The sequence below is a fragment of the Anopheles gambiae genome, chromosome 2, assembly GCF_943734735.2.
Source record: "Anopheles gambiae chromosome 2, idAnoGambNW_F1_1, whole genome shotgun sequence".
Taxonomy (NCBI): domain Eukaryota; kingdom Metazoa; phylum Arthropoda; class Insecta; order Diptera; family Culicidae; genus Anopheles; species Anopheles gambiae.
This window is the reverse complement of record NC_064601.1, coordinates 8,646,927-8,669,488: the sequence shown is the minus strand read 5'-3', so window position 1 is coordinate 8,669,488 and position 22,562 is coordinate 8,646,927. Positions and strand designations below refer to the sequence as shown.

Below are 22,562 nucleotides of genomic sequence, written 5' to 3'. Positions count from 1 at the left end.
TGTGGGCTACACCGTACCGAGTTTTCGAGATGGTTGTGAACGGTGACGGTGACCGGGGCCAGGGGGCTGGCGAGCTGTTCCGGCGATCGCATAAACGTTTCCCGCGACACGGTACGGTTGAGGGGCGGTTCGAGGTCGCGGGTGGACGCGTACGTCACACTGTCGTCCCGCACGCACGCCAGCAGCTTGCCCTCCTCGGACGTGTCGTCCGCGTGGTCGTTCGCGCTGCCGACGAGCGTGTTGCTGTTGCTCGCCTCGTCCAGCAGATCGCAGTCGTCCAGCTGGGGCGGTGGTGGAGGGGGCGGAGGTGGCGAACCGGACGGGGCCGGGTGTTCGTACGGCCCGAGGTGCAGCAGATCGCCGGTGGGGCCCCTTAGCGTAGCGTAGTCTCCGTCATCAGCTTCCCCCGCAAGACTGGACATACGTAGCGTGGTTCCACCGGACGGATTGCTGTCACGGGAGGAACGGGGGCGATAGAAAGGAGGTTAGAGTGCGGCATATTGAAAGAAGCGGACGCAATTGGATTGACAACACACAAACGAAACAAACAAAGACAAGCATTCTACAAACAATCGGTGGTGCAAATGATAAACCGCGGAATGGTGCGCTTTTTTGGGAACTAAACAGCTATTCAAACTAAATGTCAAGTTTCACACACGATGGACAAACAAAGAAACACACAAAAAACACACAAGGAACGAGTTGAAACTGGTAAGAAACTTGTCTTGTGTATGCTTTACCGCTTGCTGCCATGTTCGTGTGGACCGTGTGCGTGTTCGGAGGACGTACTGGTTACTTCGTTGAATGTTACTTTGAGCTTCGGCGAGTTCGGCGCAATCTTCGGCCAGTAGATCGTTTCCTCTTCGCCGCCCGATCCCGACCCGGGACCGCCAGGGCCACCGATACCGCCCAGCCCGGGGCCACCTGCCTGCAGTCCCGTGACGATGGGGGTGCCGTTCGGTGAGCGAAGACTACCATTGCCCCGCAGCAACGGTTGGGCGGACGGACCACCGGCCGATCCTCCCAGCCGGGCACCCTCCAGCGGGGGCAGTTTGAAGTGCCAGCGACGCTTCGCCGTCAGCCCCAACCACAGGACGATCCACAGGAAGATATGCAGCACTGAGCCAAGAGCTAGAAAGGGTTGAGCAGATGAGAATAATAAGTCTACCACTTTAGCAGTACACACCCGCCAGACCACACACTTACCAGCGGCAAGCACCGCTCCATCGAGACTTCCCCGATAGGTCGCGCACAGGTCGTGCATTAGCGGCGCCTTCACCACGGCCAGCGCCAGCACGAAGCAGAGCGACGAACAGTGGGCAAAGTAGGCCCACACGTCCGCACTCTGCTTGGCCGTGATCATGCGACGATCGCGCACCCTTGCCGCCAGCTTCCCGTGCCCGTACAGATACAGCACCAGCGAGGAGGCGATCGTCAGTATGAGCGCCAGTATCGCCAGCGCGATCGTAACCGTCCCGTTCAGTATGAGCGCGGGCGCTTGCAGCGGCAGCGCCTGGCCGAGCGTTTGCAGCTTGTACAGCACGCTCGCCCCGGCAAAGCTCAGCAGTATGTCCGCCCCGTTCGCGATCATCTGCAGGCTGAACAGGCAGGCGAACGATTTGGACGTGTGCCAAAAGACGGACGGATAGCGGACGGCCCAAACGGCCAGCGCAATGGCCAGATTGACAAACTCCATGCTCGGCACGGTGCCCCATGCCGCCTTTGCGCTGAACTGCCGATCGATCGGTGAACCGAACAGCTTGGCCAGCAGGGCGGGAAAGCCGGACAGCTGCATTGGATGGAGGGTAAGATTGCCCGGGGCGGCTCCGATGAGAAACGCCGGCTTAATCTCCATACCGTGCTCGTCCTTGATGATGAACTCGTCCTCGTCGACGCTCGGGATGCTTTCGATGCTTTCGAGGCTTTCGCTGCTAAAGCTGTCCGGCTCGGAGCGCTTGCTTTTGCGGCTGACGGTGCCAGACTTGGCCGGCACACCTGGCGAGGCGCCTGCCACTTTGGGTTTGATCTCGATAATCTTGGAGTTGGTCGTGACCGGTGTGGAGGGAATGATGTTTTCCGGCAGGTTGACCGGTTTCAGGATGTGAATGTCACTGTCCTTTGCCGTGGTGGTGGTGCTAGTCTTTTTGGTTGTCACACTCGCTCCAACGGTTGTAGTTGGCTCGACGGTAGTAGTAGTAGTACTGGTAGAAGTAGTAGTAACAGGACGCTTTGGATGACTAGAATCGGATCTTGGAGCGGTCGCTTTCGTCGTAACCGGTGCGGGCACTGTACTCAAGTTGGAAGGCGAGCCTTTGGCCTTACCCGTTCCTGGCTTCTTGCCGGCTACGACTCCAGACGCTTCGATCAGCGTCGGTGTACCCTCGGGTTGATTGAGCAAACTCCAATCCAGCTCCTGCTGCTCTTCCAACTCCAACCGCGTGTCGATCTCTTCCCCGTACCGATTCCTCGGCTCCTGATGGTGGTGGTGGTGCTGTCCGTGATGGTGACTGTTAGCATGGTGTGCTTTCGATCCCTTCCCACCACCATGTCCCACCTTGCCGTGGTTCGCGGTCGAATGAGCAGCCTTTCGATGATGCCCATTGCGGGTGGGCTCCTTCCGGCGGCTTTCCCGGCTGCTGGCACGTTCGTAGCTTCCCGCACTTACCGTCGTACCCGCCCCCGGTCTCTGTCTCGGTGCGATCGTGCTCGTCGTCGTGATAAGATTGCGCACCGGTGGCAGCGCATGCAGCGGGGTGGTTGTCGGGCTCGCTGCGCCCGCGTTAACATTTTCCACCGTGGCAATAGCGATCGAGGAGCCGCCACTGCCACCCCCGTACAGGGTGCCACCACCGCCCATCTCGAGTGCCTCGTGCGTGCGAAACTCCTCGTCGCTAGTGTCGAGCGAACCGATGCCATCGTCGTAGTCGGAAAACTTTTCCACCAGATCGCTCTGCTCGAAGTACCCGTTGCGGTACAGCTTGCGCTCCAGCTCGCTCATCGGGGGCCGGCCGGTGGTCGCGTTCGGGTAGGTCGGGGAGGAGGTCATGAAGGAGAGCACCACCAGCCGGTCGCTGTGCGTGACCATAAAGTCGAGATCGGTGCGCCAAACGTGCTCTGGAGTAGAATGGAGGGAAGAAAAAAAAAAAAAAGGAAACGACACGATGAGATGGAGCTTGATTGAGGAAGGATAGTGCAATTAGTAGCATTCAGCATCACTCCCCCCCTTGAGGGGGGAAGGGAAAGCAGCCAATAAATTAGTTTCATTTCCGCCGGGAATTTCATCAGGATGCATCCGGAAACGGTAGGAAAACTCCCAATTTCCCTAAACTGTTTAAGATCAGAAGAGTTGCAAGTAAGACTGATTTGTACCGCTCTGGGACTCTAGCTCCCAGCCGTCATCATCATCAACATCGCCCTCGTCATCCGTCCACAAACACACACACACATACACCGATGACACACTTCCAGTGGGAAAATAGGTTTAAAAATTCTCTTTCAAGTCCCAAAGCTTCAATGGGCAGCAGCAACCTCCTATGCAACACGAGTGAAGCCGAATCAAACCGTTCTTCGGAGCGCTTGAAGCGATGCATAATTCACTAACGGTGCGACAAACTATCATGTCCCCGCGCTCTTGGCCTCGTGGACGTTGTTTGTTGTCGAGATGGGCTACCAGGCTTATGGCGTTATGGCAATTAAATTGCAACGGAAATCGAGGTCGAGACAGTGTGTTGCCCACACGCCTGCACCGCTTCGAATTCCTCGCAATATGGTGGACGAAGTTGCAGGGTAGTGAGATTTAAACGAGTTGAGGTGAGAGAGGGTTTGCGATGTGTTTGCGCAAAGGATCTCTATCGCTCCGTGCGCTGCTCTCGGGCTGCTGATGGGATTGAGGTGGCGTACTTTGTTTGCAGCCTCGTGCACGCTTCATTGAACTTTGATGATCGAACGTGTAAGCTGTGGAGGCTTATGAAGTGGTCGGTCAATATTTGATTAGATGTTGGGATGGATGGAAGAAAAAAACGAAATCCTCAGACCCAAGTTACTCGTGCTTTGAGACACACATTTCTAAGGCAGAAGGTAATGCGGGTAACAAGTACTTTATTTAACCGACAACTAAGAGATTATAACAGCAGGGAAGGAGCTACTGTTTACTGTCTGTTCAAAGTGCCCCCCCAATTCAAATTGAGACGTCTTTAAAGGTCTTCAAAAACACCCCAGGAAGTGTCTTAATAGTGTGTATTCTTTAATATGAAATTTAAATTATTAACAGTGTTATTCCGAAGCATTGTTAAACATGGATTGAACTGTTGAAAACACACCAAACATTCCACGCTCCGTTCCGTTTACGTTTTAGCCGCGCTTGAAAAATAAACACACGGCCAAAAGCGAATGGCCGAAAGCTTCTAATCGTTCAATTTGACGCTAAGCTGTCCGGTGCGCGTGAACGCGGAAAGTAATAACAAATTGCTTGGGGCCCTGGCCACATTCCACTGGTGGAGGGGGGTATTATTTCTCCCTGTTTCATTATACTTCCATTTTGTAACACACACACACACACACACATTATAGTACAATGGAATCTCACCATTGAGACTGTTCTTCCTGTTCTGACAGTCGCCTGTAAGTTCCTACGGCAGTATCCTTCCCCGAGGCTACTGCTTATTGGAGGTAAGAAAGCGCCATGTTGGCAAGTGGAATGTAAAAGAAAGGGAAAATTTTATATTCACTAGCAAGAGAAGAAAACGAAGTGAACGAAGAAGAAGAACAAAACGAACAAAGCTTGTGGCGTTAAAATATCGTGTCGTGGGATACGAGAAGAAGAGACAAAAAACAGCAAAAAAAAAAAACAACAATAACAGGAAACGTGATTAATTAAACGTCATCATGGTAACGGACGGTGAGGCGTTTCTGTAGACACAAAGTGGGCTTTGAGGGCTTCTGCTGAAGCGCACTTTTTTCCCTTATCGATGAGATCCCCGGCCCATAGTGGCGTGTTTGTTGGGAGTGTTTTTATTTTTTGCTTCCGCTTTTTTTTTTAAACACATAATTTACTCGACCGTCGCGTGATTCGGTTTGTTCGTGGGTGTGAATGGGATTTTTCCTTGGTTCCCGCTAACCGTTACATCGTTGTTTGGGACAAACTTCTGCTTGCGGAGCCCTTTTTTCATTTAGAAAAGCCCGTGGTGGTAGTTAATGCTGCAGATGCGCTTCACGATTTGCGTAATTGCGTATCAAGCGCGCTTTTGGTTTGCGTATCGTGTGGCACGCTTTTCGTGTTGTTGCTTCAAAAGCTGGCCATAAAAGGGACGATAAAAAGGGCTAGTTTAATGTTTTAAAAGAACAAATGCTATTGCTTACAATGTATTGCATTAGATTGAAAGGAAATAGCAAAAGGAGCGGTTTAAAAGCTGTTAAACAGATAATAAATATAAGATTATATTTAATTTATTTTACGTATTCCTGCTCCAGACTAAAAATGCAGTTAAATGTATGATATTCAGCACTTAGAAAATCCATACGAGTTGTTTTTTTTTTGTATTTTAAACATTATAAAGCAAAGTAATTTCCATCCTTCTGGATGATGAAAACGGATCCACCGTAAATTGAAAGCAAACAAATGGATAGAACGGTGCAGCATTGTCTCACTCACGCTCACGGACAGACACACTACACTAGCCGGGTCCGGTGAAGCGAAATGATGTGAATGGAAGTCATTAGTTCTAATTACATTTTTCCGTTGCACAATTTTGCAGCTGTGCCTGGTGCATTGGCTTGCCAACCCGTCGAAAGGGGGCGGCTCCATTACTGATGGAGCGCAAAGATGGAGCCTGTCTGGCCCCGGCTAGGAAACTTCCAGCCCAGTTCAGAGGTGCTTGAAACGGTCAACCGTTACTGATCTTGTCTGATTGGACTCGGTAAAAGAACGCAGAAAAGTGCATGTTTCCCTCCCCCCTCCATTTCTATCTCATTGCGTTCGAACTCACTCCAGTCAATAATGGGCGCAAAAGGCGAATGAGTGAGGTAGCAAAGAGTCATTTTTTATGGCTCTGTTTCCTATTACGGGACGAGTTTTTTTGTGTGCTGTTGCGCTCCAACAGATAGAAGCTAAAAATAATCAGCTTAATTACGTTGAAGCGAACGTTTCCTCGGTAGCAGCTGTGGTGGTCAGCCGACTGGTGTACTTTCGCATACTTTCGCTGCACTTGAAGTGTCCGTCTGTTAGGCTTAATTAATGAAACCCTTGATAAAGGGGGAAGTTTTTCACAGATTGGTTGTAGCTTGAGGATTACAAAAAAGCAAGATGAGAGACAAGTGAGCAAATACAAAAAAAAGCGCAGGTTAACTATCTTGCCCTTTCTGTGTTTGTAGAAGAGCATACAATATGAAGATAGGGAAAAAACTTGCATCAACAACGAAGAAAGTTTGTTTCAAATTACGCCAACGCATTACATTTGCTTTCCAACGTACTTTTCCGCACGTTTCACGAAGCATTATGATAGCAAACCGTTCTGCAACACAAACATTACAATCGTTCTTCAATGGTTCTTGTGCAACCGTAATCAGATTCGCTTTGTAGTCACCAAAGCTCGTTTCCTTTCCAATCCGATCGGGATTCCAAGAAAACCTAAGAAAAGTGCAGTAAAAACGCAAGTCCGCTTGTGCTACATCCGCACACACACCCCGGACCGTGTAAGTAGCCCACCGACGGCAAGTGTAAAACTCAATTTCGCACGTTCTCTTTGCGTTTGTGTCTGTGCGTGTGTGCACTGTGTGGGCTCCTTTTAGTTCCATTTTCCCATAATTTATAACCTCAAAAGCTGCCCGTCGAAACGGAAACAACCCATCTCTGCCAACAACGTTTGAAACGATTCCATTCGACGCTCAGTATGCGCGTGCCAGCAAACAGTGCAAAAGATGCTTGTGTTCCGTTTCCGTTATTGGATGCAAGAAGTGCACTTTGTCATGTGGCAGTGGGAGTGGCGCTTGTAGAAAGTGTAAAGAAATAGCACCGCCGCACCTCTGTTCCGGCAAGGGGGAAGAAGAAGGAAGCAGCCGATCCGAGCATGAACTGGTGCTTGTTTTGCGATGATCAGGATCGATATTTTAGGTGTTCGGGAGGAAAACAGGACTAAACGTGAAGCTCACAGCAAGCAACTTCCTGGGAGCAAAGGGAGCAAAAAAGCAAAAAGCGAACATTGTTGCACGATCAGGGTATAAATATTGTTACACCATTTATGATGCTTCCCGTGCATGGGACTGCTGCAAAAAACACGTGCAAGAAACGGATCGCCCGGGTGAGTGAAGCAGTCGTGTTTCAAAGTTGATACGAGTGTAGCAAATCTTGTGGCGATTTTGCTGTTGTTGCAACAGGCAAAAAGCGTGATATCTTGATTCGATATTCGCTCCTTTTAGTCGGTTGTACAGTGGTGTTGTTCACATTGTTGCCTCACCCTTGTAAGCTTTGTCGGTGTCGATGGAATTGAATCTTTTACGATGCTTTTAACGGTGCTCCGAGTTGTTAAAGGGTGGCATTTGATGCTTGCGTTACGACACCATCGGAAAGTGGGTCAGTGTACAGCAACAAAAAAAGGAGAAATATTTACAACGATGCAACAATGACACATATATTCTATTTCATGCAATAAAGTATGTGTTGAAGAAAGTAAAAATACAAATAAAATTATCATAATGAATGTCCAATGTGCAATAAGACATTATCCATTACACTAATCCATTAGGAGAAGTTTCTCCATATGGCTACTCTATGAGGGGAACTAAACCATCCAAACTCCATAAGTAATAAGATTAAAGTCAATTCAGTTTTTATTACCTTCAGATTCCTCCTAGTGACTGACCCTTCGCCTAGATCAACTCTCTATCCTTTCTCCTTCTCTGCCATCTATTAAACAGATTCAGTGTTTAATGTCTCAATCTTGGGGATCGCTTTATCCGTTCGACCTTTTGGTGTAAGAGCACGTCCACGAACGAAGTTGGGGGAAAGGTCAGCGCTGAACAAAAACTAGTTCTGAGCTCCGGTGTGTGACGTGGTAGTAAAACTCCCCTAGCATCCTGTATAGCATCGGTGACGTTAGTGACACTCGGGAATCATGCGAGAAATTGCACAGGAAATGGGTAGGAAGCAGCAGACAGACTGGCAGGAGCGGCAGGATGCAATTAAAACTGATCTATTTCTGATTAGGAGTTCGGAGAAGAATGGGACCAGTTCTGTCTGACCGGCCAGTGTGGTGCAGGGGTGAAGGGGCCTCGGGTCAGCTGGAGCTGGTTCCCACACCCATACGGGTTGATACGTTTTACGCCATTTATTATCTGCTTTTATCGGTAGTTTTTCGTTCGCTCGAGCGGGCAAAGTAATCGAGTGGGAGTTTGGGTGATGTAATTTGGTTAATGCTGATTTATATGGCTTCAATAGCGGGTGGCAAATTCATCGGGAGGGCTTTGCGAAAAAGAGTTTTACAGCCATTTTGTAGTGATGGAAATGGTAAAGCAGTAAAACACGTGCATTACCGTGCGTCTCCATCGAGAAAACATATTTACCAGGCGTCTCCATTGTGAGCAGAAAGGTTTGAAATGCACCTTAATAGTTATGGTCGTATATTTAGTTAATCCTTTTACACATGCAATCATGTAAGAGTAGTAAATAAAGTTGCTAGTGAACTGCGTTTACTACACAAATGTCCCCTTTTATGCGAAAAACTCGCCGTAAGATCGGATTGTTTATGTTTGGATTTTATTCATCTTAATTAAAAGCATGGATTTAGCCGTTGCCACTTTCCCCAGTTGTGCATTTTCACAAAGAACAGGGTGACACCTTAAACATGAACCATATGTTACCGTTCGAGCGACTTTGATTTGGGTCCCAGGACAGGGTTGCGGAAAGGATTAACGATAATTCGATGAGTTGCTGGACGGGTTTGTCAGGTAAGAGAAGGTACGCCTAGGCACCGATCACCCTCAACACTTACTGCCACGCTGTGCCGGTTTGGCAATCGAAATAATTGCTTCCCAAAGGTTAATCCTCTTACCCTCGGCCCTTTTCACCGGAAGTTGGCCTTCCCTTTCTTCTAATAGACTAAAGACGCTGCCTTCCATGCGGCAAGCGGTCTGGGGGGGGCGTTCGGCTGCGAGTGCGGTCCGGGTGTAAACTTTCCCAGCATCCATTCAACTCATCCGTGCAACTCATCGCCCCGCTCTTCGGGCTTCCCCTTCCCACCGTGGGCCAACAGAGGTGGGGCATTTAAATCGCACCAATGGGTGACGTAACTGAGCGGTTCCGTCTTTTTGATACTGTGTGTGTGTGTGCTTCCGTTTTTATTACGAAGCAGGCAAGCAAGTTAACGGTGTACGCGCTCGGGTGAAGGCATGCAGATGAGCACAAACAATAACATGACTCGCTGCAGAACAATATTGTTCCATTCTCGTAGCATTTTCTCGCGGTAAGCAGATGAATTTCAGGATGCAGTCATAAAGGAGAGAGTGAGGTTTTTTAGTCCGCGGATGGTTGAAGCGGTTTGCCAACCCTTAGGCTAGTTGTTTGCTGAAACAACATGCAGACATTACAAGACATGAAGTTCTTTTTTTTGTGTTGTTCCTGCTGCTGCTCCAACATAAACATTGTGCAGCTTCTTGGTAGTACACAGCGCCGAAGATGGTTGGAATAAATTTCAGACCAAAGGCGTTTATCGTTTCCGAAGAAGTTTACGCTTCAATGTAAAACTCTACTTTTATGCATTTAAATCTGTCCCTTCGCTCCGGCGGCAGCGAGATTCGTCCGGACTGTTTTGAAACGCGAACCAACCGAACGAGCAAAAGGAATCGGAGCATCAATTCTTCTCCAACCATTGACACGATTGCGTGGTTTTGCTTCCACTTTCCATTGAAAGGCATAAATCGTGCAGAAGTCAGAAAGACGCAGCGCACTCTCGGTATGCCGACAGAGCTCTTTAGCTCAAATTGAGTTTACTTTTACCATTGTCATTTTAAACAGATTTTAATGATGTGCCTTGTTCTGACCGTCGTTACGGCTGTGGCTAGCAAAGGTACACAATTGCGTTTCACTGGGAGGGGGAGAAAGCGTTGTGTCTCGGCAGTGTGTTGAAGGATTAAAGTAGTGTATGATTCGTACTAAAAGAGACCCGGTTTGGTTTGATGTGGAGTAGATAGAGAGCAGAACAGTCTTTAACAATTCCGTACCGTTTCCCGTTTTTAACTGGCGTTTGGATTTAGGTTGACGTTGGATGAGTCAGTATGAAAATGGTCATGATTTATGCATAAGCATTGTTTCACCGAAACAGAAACCCAACTAAACGCTCTCGAGCTCTATGTGTCTGTGCCGTGGTCTTTCTTTTTTTTTTATGCCGTATTAAATTTGAATACTGTGATGAGCTTCAACTGGTTGAATGGAGCTCCGAAAGGGAAACATTTGCTGATGTAGCACGGTCAATATAAGCTTGTACTTAATTCATGCAGTCCCTTTGGTGTAGCAGAGATAGTTGTTTATTGTAGTTTTAAAGCCAAATTAATTATGTAAGCATATTGTATGTATATTGCCAACTTTAATCAAATCTTGTAGGTGTATATTTTACGCTTAATTCTGAGTCTCAAATTCGTACGAAAAAAAAATTCCTCTTCTTATCAATCATGCTGTTTAGCATAATTTTAACCCCCAAAAATACCCTCCAAAACAAAACCCTTCAACAAAAAAAGCAAGTGTCAAGATCTTTGCTTTGATGTGTTTTTGTTAATCCTTTTTTTCTGTTGTGCGCAAAACCCGCAGCATGTTTAAGGAAGTGATTACGCAAAATCAGCACTTTTCCCACGGTTTAAAATTTCTTTCTGTAAACCGAAGAAGAGTGTACGGTGTTGGGCAACAACAGAAAAAATGTATCCCGTCCTCAAATTATGATCTCTCGGGAAAGGAGTAAAAGTTGACGGTTTGTTAGCGTTCAGCGTCTTCAAACCTATCCTAACATTACCGTTCTTTTTGTACAGTCTTCCGCAAAAAAGGACATCCCTGTGTGTACCATTGTGCGCCCGACAGAAGTTAAGAAACTTTACCTAAAGTATCAAACATAAAAAAATGTCTCACAAGGGACAGAAATTTTTGTTTCGGGGCCCCGAAAAATGGATCGCCCAAAAGTAAAAACTCTACCGCTCACTTCCACTGTAGTGTGTTGGTTGCGCGAAGGAGTCAAAAAACGGAAGCTCATTTTTATCTGCTAGCTTTCGCCGTGCGAACGAAGATAAGTGATGGATGGATGGATGGATGGGTGCAAAAAACAACGAGTAAGTTAAGGACATTGCTACTTCAAGCGGGTGACTTGAAGCATCACATTGAAAGTAGTCCTTCACCTCTTTTCTCGGTTGTAGTGAGGGAAGAAAAAAAAACAACCACAGCGACTCTGCTGGGGGTTTATGCCCTTACTTTAACCGCGAATGATGTAAGGGAAAGGGTTATGGTTTTGAATGTACGCTGGAGTGATGAGAAAAAAAGAAATGTTGAAGAGAAATTGTAAGTAACAACAATACAGCCCAGTAGCAGAGCTCTGATTCTGAGAAAAGTGCAACAAGCAGCAGTAAAGTGGATGACTTGTTGCCGAAGGAGAGCGATGGAGTGGCGCATACTTAAACCTTGGTTGCTTTTCCAAGATTGAACGTTACATGTTTTGCAACATTTGCTTGTAATTTGTTTCCCTTTTGCAATAGTGTTGCCGCTGTTGTCTTGCTCCAAGTAACTTGACATCGGAAGCAAAATGTTTGCAAAGTGCGTGCGCCACGTGTTATGCCGGTGAATGTTTGCTTCAAACTTAACAGCCAACAAACAATAACAAAACCATGGTACATGCGGGCGTGATTCAATTATAAGTTTATCTTGATTGATTGAAATGTTTCCCCCGCTGTCGTGTGTTTTACTCGGTTTTGTACGCCCACATTATCTGATGTTTTCTGAACTTGACAAAACAATTGGGGCGGAGTGGTTGGTTAATGGGATGGTGTGTAAAGTTTGAAACAGTTAGTTTAACGATTGATCTGAGCTGGGATGGTTTTGTTTTCCCAGGATGGGTCTCATGGGAGAGGATTCGGCACATGTTGGAAAAACACCCTGTTTTGTACATCGCGTAGTGCAATCTAAAATTCTATGAAATTTAGTAGCAACTAAGTACTTCAAAAAGTGATACATTTTTAAAGCATTTTTCAAATGGCACGCCTTGTCGACAATGACTGAAACGATTAAGCGTACACAACAGAAAGCGTTCTGCCTCAAACGAATACTCACGGAAAGGAAAGGATCTCCTCAATCCAGCCCTCACTCATTTCGCCCTTTTGATGCTTCCCCCTGCTAGTGCTGTAGATTGTGACACACCGGATTGACTTTTTCCGCCCAGTCATCCCGTTATTTAATTACTGTAGTCCGCGAAAAGTTAGTCCAATAGACTGTCAGGCACGTTGGACCGGGGGGGGGACGACAAAGATGGCACACGCACTTGCCGTCCCTTTCAAAAGAGCTCTCAGCGCGACGGAACTGGAAGGTGTGAAATGGTACGCTCTTTCATGTTGCTCATTCTGGTGGAAAATCCTTACCGGAAAAGCCTATCACGAGCTTTGCACTGCACGGCTCCAGAGAAGAGTGGCCGTATCCGATTCCCGGCTTTTGCTGTGCTCGCGTTTTGGGGAGGTGGACGAGAAGATGACTTCCTTGCGAGAATTGCTTGCTTTTTTTCTTTTCATCCCAAAGTCCAACTCAAACTCTACTGCATTGCAACGCGTGAAAGGTGTGTAGCGTTGTAGAAATCTGAAGAGTGCTTAACAGGAAACCAAGCGTGTGCAGTAGTAGGCACAGTTTTGATGGTGAAAACCAACTGCGAGAAAGAGACAAAACGCGCAGCATCGTTTTGGAGTTTGAAGCGAATAGAAAGAAGAAAGTCGGGTGGGAAATTTACCGCCCCCCACCCTCCCTGCGGGCTGATAAGCACAGGCGGGATGGATGGCTGGGAGTGTCGGTTAAACGTTTCCAAACCCCGCCCGACAGGGAGGATGAGAGCAAAGCCCTGCTTTCTGACACTATAAGCCTCTAGAGCAAAAAGGGATAGAAAATTTTGAAAACAACGATGCCGGCAGCATCGCTGAAGATTGAGGTTGAGGTTATTATTTTATCAACATTAGAGTAGAACGCGGGAATGGGAAAACCGCAAGCTAAATCAGCCCTTTGTACGAGGCGGCGCTGCAGCTTTTGGGAGCGTCGAAATTGGGGATAGAACCGATTAGAGCCTGTGCGAGCGAGTGTGGCAAAGCGATACGAGCAGGGAATTAGTGTGTGGCCGCCAGAATTTATTGTGCCGTGCTGTGTGTATTGTTGTAGCGGTAGGAAATGGCAGTTAATGAGATTTGCGATGAGTGGTTCGGGTAATCGGTAGGGGCTTGCGAATGTGAAGGGTGCAATTTTTGAATGGGAAAGATGGGAAGGTGTAGCAGCTTTAGGCAATATGCTAAACATTGAAATTACTTATTTTAAAGATGTGCTTAAATGATTAATTACTCGAGGGCAGGATTCGACGAACGGTATGATATTCTCTCTGTGTTTGAAGTAAGGAAGTAAAGCTCACCCTTTGAACTCCAATTTAATAAACGAATGGGTCTACTTCCAGTAATGGACGGTGCATTTCATCATTAACGTCGATCACAGCGCAACATGCACATTGGCAATAAACACAACTTATTACTTTTTGCTCCATGTTTCAATTGTTACTGACCTAGATTGAGAGGCATTACACGACGGAATTGCAACTGCCAAGGTGCAGCACAATATACATCGCTTTTTATGATGTTTTTAGTTTGTGAAGCGAAGCCCATCTTTGTGTTGGTGTGCCAATTCCGGTGCTTCAGTGCTGACTCATCAGAAATTCCAGGTCAATGTGTCCACTTCGATTGCTTGTTTTAATTTGCCCACCTTCCGTTCCCGCACAGCTTACCTGCCCCCAAACGGCATGGTCGATATGTACACTTCCTCGTCTTTTGGAGCGTAAAATAAAACCGACACGCTTTCCTCCCTTGCCGGAGGGATCTGGATCTGGATTGCATCGTGCAATTTTTATGATTTTTTTTACCCAACTCCGTAGTGTTTGTTTCCCCTCGGTACAACGCAGAAAGGAAGAATCGTACTATTACACCACAGCAAACAACAACATCCCTTTGTGCAGTGCGGGGTGGTTGCATACGGGTTGCAGTCGCTTTCGGCGTTATTGCGTCCTTGCAGAGAGCATGGTTTGCCAACAGGACACACGCCTCGGTGTGTTTTTGTGAAGCATGTAGTGTGCCGTTGTTTTGCAAACTGCCACAGGCGTATGCCGAGCTGTGTGGATGTGTTTCAGGCTCAATTTTCGATGTCATCGTTCGAGGGGTGTCCATTGAATGACCTTCCAAGTTGGTAGAGCAGCAAAAAGCATAAGGGAAACAGGGGAACAGGAGACGATGTTGAATGGGATTGATTGAGTGTTCGAAAGGAATGGAGAGCAGCTTTTTCTTCTAATAATTGTGGCTGACTCTTGCCACAGGACTGGCGAGTTATGCGAGGGGATGGAAAAGGGGACTCACTGTTGTAGTAAAATAATAACACTACACGGGAATTGTAAATCAAAGGGCAGGTTTATTTGGGGATTGTTTGTTTTGGTCTCCCCCCGCTGGAAGGATGCTATTATAAGTTTTTATTTGGTGATACATGGTAAAGGAAACGGTCGCCCCAGGGGAGCAGTCGGCAATCGGCGCCGGAGATCGGACCGTAAAACAAAGCTCGTCCCCCCTTCGTCAAGGACAAGTTTCTTGCGATGTGAACTTCGTGTGAGGAAATGGTTATATTGCCCCCTTGGATTTGATGTGGACAGGAGGGATAAGATGACACTTTACTCCCCCCCCATACTAGTGCGCCCTGAAGGATGGCTCATTTCCGTAGGCGATAAGCGAACCTCTTGGCTCTTGATAAGGCCACCGTGCGTTGAACCACGGGAAACGAAGTTGTTTATTTCTATTCAGTTTATCTGCCCGTGGCCGGATGGAAGGGCAACAGTACTGGTGGATGTTCCGTATCCGAAAGACACCGGAATAGCTTGAATACGATGTTATCCTTAGTCGACAATAAGGCCTTTCCTTCCCTTTTCGGACACAGGCACATCGGCAGAAGATGCGCACCCTGCGCCCGCAGGGAATCTTGTTAGTGTTATCCAAAACTTTACGACACTTTCGAAAAATGGTTCGTACACAAAACACACAAAAAACGAACCAGGAAGGGAGATACAGCTTCGGTAGCAGCTGCCACCAACTCACTCTCCCGTACACGGGCCACGCCGAGGAGTCAGTGACAACTGCGTTGGCTTACAACAGCACCGGATGCCGCTCGTTTGAAAGTTCAGTTTATGATTGAACATTCTGTAATCATACTTTGAGTGAGGAGAAATGGTTTCCAGAACGGAACGAACAGGACACGGGTACGGGTGGAGGTAATTGCGTAGAAGACAATTTAAAACATCGCCCCAAAATGTTTTACTTTCAAACCGGGCACTTTTGGCCTTTATCCCTTTTTGCGCTTGTCCTTCCGTGCGGGGCAAATGTGTGGGTATAAAAAACAAAACTCGGATGGATCAAATAACGCGAAAGCTTCCACCAACTCGCTGCGAGCGGGGTGCGAAACTTTCACGGTGTAAACTTTGTGCACGGCGCATAACAATCATGTCTGTTGGCTAGAGCTGTTGCCCTTGGCCGTCTCGTCCCGGCCGGGAAGGAATTTTCTATCGAATCGGGCGTAGGCTGATTGAAAGGTTTTGGGATAGGAATTTTAATTAGGATATTTTTGAATTTGCTCTTTTGCGCTGGTGGTTGTGCTGTGCCGGTGTGGGTGAGACGAAACGAAAATGGATGAGTTTGTCGGTGGTATTAAGTTGTTTTAGCTGTGGGCAAGGTTACTTTGCGATGCGATAATTGTGAGAAAAGGGGTGTGAAAAGATGAATTGGCTGAACGTTGTACTGAAATACCCGTTGTGTAAAATTGTGAAAAGAATGCAATTTAAGGGAGTATTTGTAAGGCTCACTCTAGGGCTGAATTCTAAAGGTTATTTTTCATAATAAACAATCAAAACTTGAGCACCTTAGTAATCATTCATTCAGTTTTATTCACTCACAAAAGTGTTAAAAGACCTCTCGAAGCGATTGTCTCCTTTGTAACAATTTCTTTGATCGTTATCATCATCGTTATCATCGTCATCACTAGCAGTGCAAGAGCTTTTTGTTCGCACAAAAAACCTCACAAAAACTACTGCTCTTTGTGCTGCACACCGAAAGTGTAGCGGTGAAAATGCAATTTGCATTTAAAGCACCTTATCTTTTTCTCAGCTCACACAGCGAGCACAAAAATGCGCGATGCACTTCAAACGAGCAATATTTATGCCCTCCCCCCTCCCTCTGGTAAAATAAACAAAATGCCACAATGGGTCAAACTGGGTAGAGAAAGCGGAAAAAGCGCAACCACATTGACAACAGGGCGCGCGCTTGTTTCCCCGAGACAAACAGGAAGCGATTTTTCACCTTGATGAAACTTCGCCCCGGATTCGCAGCGCACGGCGAGCACGGTTTTCCTACGTTGGCACGATGGTAAGCACATCGCAGTGTGAAGCGGAAAGAGAGAGAGAAAGAGGATGCGAAATGAGCTAAAATGTCTGCGGAAAATACAATTATGGTAGCGTTTGAGGAAATAATATCGCAAGACCAAGATGCCAGACGACACGTCCACGGAACGAACCGTCGTTGTGTGTAAAGTTTCTTGTGAGGCAGATGAGGTGGAGCCGGGCGGTCGTTTATATGTTTTTCGACATTTTATGGTTTTTTTTGTAGCACTTTGGTTAGTTTGCTTTTTATTTTACGCTATTTAATTTCATTGAATTAAAATCATTTTGTACTTTCGGTGTCATTTTTTGTGTCAAGTCTGATGTTGGTTTTCATGGTTTGTGATGAGTGTGATGAGTAAATAAAGAGGTATAATAACTGAGTTTTGACACTGGATGGTATGGCAATAAAGGAGAAAAGCTTAGACAAAAGCATGAAATTGAGAAAAAAACACGAATAATTATTCTGTAACTAAGACAAGAACGAAAAAATGAAATCAAAAGAAGATGAAAATCAACAAAACATAAACTGTAGTATGCAAAACAGCGGGCAAAGTATTTAAACATACACAAGGTGAGAGCAGAAGCAGAAGGAAAGCTGTTAAAAGGTACAAAAACAAAAAAAACGAAACAACAACAATAACACCATTACTCTGATAAGACATAATCCTCTCGAAGGAAGCGAATGGTGTTTTTTGTTTCTATTAAAGAACAAAACAGGAACGGTCTGGCGGTGGTTTTTCAGCCAGTGAGATTCCATCTATTGCTGCTTCCACTGTACAAAAGGATCTGGTCATTGGTTGTTGATTTCACTGTTTTGCCCTTTCTATTCCGATTGGACTGCTCTGTGTATTGTGCTGTTTTGTTTTTCCTGTTTTTTTATGTTTTTCATTTTGATTATTCCTCTATTTCCCATTTCCGCAAAGCAAAGCGAAGCGAGCGAACGTGTACGTCCTTTTTATAAAATTGGATCATTGCCTTTTATCCCGTTAGTCCTTGATTGGCCGTTAGTTTAGCATCATGGCACGGGTCCGTCCGATGGGTTAGTTTGAAGTTTTTCCGGCACCTCCGGTGAGCTGTGTTTAGTGTTTTTGTTTTCTATCCACCGAGTCCCTGCAGCAGGACATGCCGCAGAACGTTCTCTGCTTCAGAGTTAATGAAGAAGGAGTGTTTCGATTTTCACTTTGTTTTCATTTGAAAGAAGGATAATTGAACAAGGGACAGTTTTGCTTCAATCAATTTCCTCGCCCTCGTCGATGGGAGATTGATTTTCCTGAAGACTTTAAAGCCTGGTGTGGCCTTCACGCAATAGATGATTATTAAATTTGCATTTAAAGTAGGCCGTTGAACAGTAGAATTTAAAACCCTGCTTAAAAGGGGTTTCTTGGTAAACCTTTTGTTTCCAAATCGTTCAATAATCAGCTCACTCAGGGCAAACGCCTTGAACCGCAGTGAAAATTCTATCAAAATACCACCACCAAAGGATAGGGTCTTACTTCCAAGAACCAAACCCATCATCATCATCGTTGCTCATTACACTTCCTTCCTTCCGCCCATTTGTAACACCAGCCTTTTGCTGCCCGGCTGGGTGCCTATTTGATGTGCCAATTTCAAAGGATTGAGATTTGAATAAACCTCACCATTGCACATTTCACCACCATCCATTCATGGGCACAGCGGTTCTGCTCGGGTGATGATGATGAAGGTGCTCATGCATCTGCCATGCCACCATAGGTGCTTGTACCATCGTCAGGTAAGCAACAGCAGTCAGACAGACAGTCAGAAAGGCATCATTAGTTATGCAAATGCGGCCGGCGTGTACTGCAAAGCGACTACTGCTCCACGTGCTCCAGATATCTCTTTGTGCTTCGGGGGCGATTGTTCGGATTTTATCGGTCACCAAGGTGCCATGGGTTTATCTCGAACGATTGTGGCAATTCCGTGCAATTCGAAAGCGTTCGAGACTACTGAAGCGGGAAAGATTATCCTGCGTTGTGTTGTGCCGCACGGTGAGATGTGAAAATGGGATTTATTGGGCGCTGCGGAGGAGCCAGACCTTAATGCAGGAGAAATGTAAATGACACACAAAACGAGGCGAATGATTTAAGTCTTAACCGTATGGGTCGCATGGAAAGTGTCCGATGTGAAGCTAAATATGTACAATCAGCGAAAGTCAAAACAAGGGAATGGGAGTAAATATGGATGTTGTACAATAAAAAATGGATACCATCCTCTATAACATAGTTTGCTGTTCCGGTTGACCGTAGTTGTATTCTGCATTAAAGATTCATTCACCAAACAAGCCTGTTGTAGCTATGAAACAAACAAGCTCAAGCACTTTTGCATGCACCCGCAGCACCCGTTCGGCCCATTCGGTGCCCGTTTGCTGAAATGCACAAATTAAAGTGAGCAAGCAATACAAACTGATCATGTTTGTTTCGTCGAAAGTGCAATTATGCTTCGTTACGCACTCGCTCCGGCCCCCGCAGAGCCAACTCGTCTGCAGTTCTGACTGGGTGGCATTTATAATTGAAACCGTTTATCATCGGTTGGTTCACGTTTTGTTCGGAAAGCTTTGCATTGCAGGCAGCGTTTTACACAGTGCGCTCGGGAGTGGAAGGATCCGTTTGGAGTGAGGCGTTATAAAAGCGTAAATTATATCGTAGCCGTTAGCAGTGCGGGGCAGCGCTTGTGGTCGATTGTCTTCTAAGTGGCCAGACACGTTGATGGTGGAAGTGTATGGAGTGTTGAGATGAGAGGTAGCAGTGTTTGCCTTGGGCAGCGCATAACGAACTTACTGTATTTGATTTATGTTGCCAGTTCGATGGTGTGCAAAAGAAACCCAAATTATTTGAAACGATTTGAGAATGTGTATTGTAGTTGAACAGTTTTACAAACTTTTGTCATCTTTTATGCATTGTTTTAGTACATTTATTGCCTTCTTATACTTTGCCGGACTTAGACTCTTTGTATCGTGCAGGTGAGATTACATTGAAAACATCAAGAAAGAACGGTTCTTATTAACTCGCTTGTGCTACATCTATACTCCCCAAAAATTACCTAGAAGAAGAAACCTCCATTTCCTAGGCCCACAAAAAAGGGCGACAGGAAATGAAAGAAGAAAAATCAATTTGGTGTATACTTTTCTTCGGTTGAGTTACCTTTACGATTATAAACTTCTCCAGACGTCCAGAATCCTGATCCGAACGGCCAACGGTGGCGAAGAAAGCAACCCTAAACCGATACTGCTGCCATGGGGTTGGGGGAAGGGTCAAAAGGGTTAAGAAAATTAAGCCCTAATGCCTATATTCGAATGCCCATTACGCAGGAGGGTGAACCCGTAAGCTGACCCGTTCCCGTTCTCGTTCCTGTGGATGTTTACATTATTCAAGGCATCTTGTTGAAGCTTCCTCCCGTCCAATATAGTGAGGTGTTGAAGAAATGAGAAAGAGCGAGAGTTACATGCTAGAAAAGTATGTACTATAGCGGAGGCAAAAAAAGGGGAGTCCTATCATGGCCCATCACTCACCTCTACCCTTCGTTTCATGGGTGAATAAGAAAATATGGATTCAATTTATCAATTTCCCTCAACCGAAACTGAGATGTTTTTTTTTCTTCTATTGAGGAGTGCTACAAAAAAAAAACAAGTTCGATTGGGCCGATGTTGATCGAGGTGCCGGAAGCACTAAGAACATGCAATTGGGTGGAAGGATATTTACATAATAAGATGTATTAATGCTTTTGGTAGGCATAAACACCAAATATTTATCAGCAAAGTGCGGTGTTTTGATAAACATGTTGTAAACTGTATAACAATACAAGATAATGTTATTGTATCAGAGAATTTATATGTTTACTGGTATAAAACAAACATACAACAAATGAAGAAACATATGTTTTACGCTTAGCGTCTTCTCGTCTCGTCTGCCAATAATGTTTGCGTTCCACCAAGTGAACGTTGCCAGGCGTGTACTCCCGTGTAATAGTTGCTATTTTCTCCCCACAGGGTATACTTTCATTCCGAATAAATACACGTTCCATACGTAAGCGCCTACGGCAAAATGGTTGGCATTTCCTTATCGCACCGTCAGCTTCCGGTAGCTCGGGGAACAAACTTCGTATTTCATCGTCAGACGACGACGAGCCCCAGCACACGATGTGTACCACACAACGCCCATCTCACACACACACACAGACACATACACACACACACCAAAGCCCGGCACCCACCAGACAAGCGTGGCACAGGTATTTACCGACGGTTTCGGTGGTTTTCTGCGGCAAACCCAAAGGACATTCTTTCTGACTTCCGGCAGCTCAATCACGGCCAACGGCGGGTAAGCGTACGAAACGAGGTGAGGATATGTTTATGCGAACAATTTATGTTTCCTCTACGGGTGAAAATTGGTGCCAGTGCATGGCGGTTTGGGCAAAATCGGGCACGCTAGTGCTAGATGGTAGCGGGCATGATGGTTGTTCCTCCATGCTTCATTTGCATTGGCCGCTAAGTCGGTTCCTGTCGGCTGCTTGGGGGAGATAGTTTCGCCAAAATAGAAGTTTGGCTACGCCAGGTAAAAACTTTGCCCTTGCAGTGCATCAAACCGAACGGATGGAAATGATGCAGCTTTTTGTTCGGGAAGTAGCAGAGGTTGGGAAAAACTTAACCGGAGGCTTCCTTACCAGCGGGATCTTCGGTGCGGTCTGTTGAAAGCAAACTATAGACAAACTCTTGCAATTATGCTGGTTTTTTGTTGGGTGATGTATTTCCACGAGCCACCTGAGCGCCGTTGAACAGCCAGCTCATAGTTTTGCTGGTTTGAAATTCATAGAATCGTAAGAGGAGCTTTTTAAGTTGGGGCTTGATGAAATAATTAAAATAATTTTAAAAGAAAGAAAATTGAGAAGAATTTCTTGTCGTGTAGAATAAAAAAAAAACTACAATTGTATTGCTTAAATATTATTGAATATCCATCGTAAGGTAAGCAATAAACGAAATCTTTCCAAATTTTGAATTCCATCAAGAATTTAATTTGTTTCGAAAACGTGACACCCCTGTCAGGTGTATTAAAAATAGTCTGCCGGTAAATCCTCTTATCCTTACCAGCCTTGCCTTGTTCACTTTTCTCAAAACGGCACCAGCAAACTTGCTGCCGAGAACAGATTTCAACCAATCAGTTTCAGTATTGAAGCCTGTGGTACGGTTATTTTCTACTGATCAGCACAACCGGAAGCAGCATCATCATGTTGACAGCTGTCGTTCGTTAGCTGTTCGGTTTTTTTTGCACTTTGGATCGTTTCCTCACAGTAGGCGAACTAGTTGCGAGAAAAAAGGGAGAGCGAAGCTTAGGAAATGGAAACTTGCAGGTGTTTTCCGTCATCTGTTCAGCAAAGCTGATGGAAGATATTGAATTTAGAGTGCAAAACTAACGTGACAAGAGTTTAGCGCGAATTGCAACTATTGTTCCGTGAGTTTTTTTTTCTTGAACAAAAAAAAAGCGTATGCAAAGTTATATTTGTTGCCCATTAGCTAACATTTAAAACTTCTACCACTGTCAATAACCTTTTGCCATGTTTTCGACCAAGGAAGGGATCCTTTTTACTCCCCCTTTTACTCCCTACGATTCAGAATTGCTTCAGAAAAATGTAGCAAATTGCTGTTTAAAAGCCATTAATTTACGGCTACTCGCTCGGATGCACATTCTTGAAGAAAATTGTCCACCAAGCACACTGCCGATGCTATCTCGCACTGTATCGATTTTCTATTCGCTGCCGTCTCAAACCCCTTTTTTCCACCGGTTGACTTTCAATTCCTGTGCGAGTTTCCCACTTTGGGGCGTGTTGCGGAGGTGTCTCCGCGATGTACCAGGGGGGGATGAAGAAGTGATGTGTTTTATG

The 22,562-nt window shown here is 46.0% G+C and overlaps 1 protein-coding gene across 5 annotated transcripts in view; it reads right to left on the bottom strand.

Moving 5' to 3' along the window:
- The window catches only part of LOC1281479 (protein tincar), a 91,007-nt gene that overhangs the window by 4,190 nt on the left and 64,255 nt on the right, over positions 1-22,562 (bottom strand). For 4 of the 5 annotated variants that reach the window (XM_061643808.1, XM_061643811.1, XM_061643809.1 and 1 more), the window contains 3 exons: positions 1,207-3,114; positions 741-1,131; positions 18-450 (listed from right to left, as the gene is read on the bottom strand). In XM_061643808.1, the coding sequence (XP_061499792.1) occupies positions 18-450; positions 741-1,131; positions 1,207-3,114 (2,732 nt within the window). The remainder of the gene's footprint in view (positions 1-17; positions 451-740; positions 1,132-1,206; positions 3,115-22,562) is intronic. The other variant, XM_061643812.1, reaches the window with a different exon arrangement.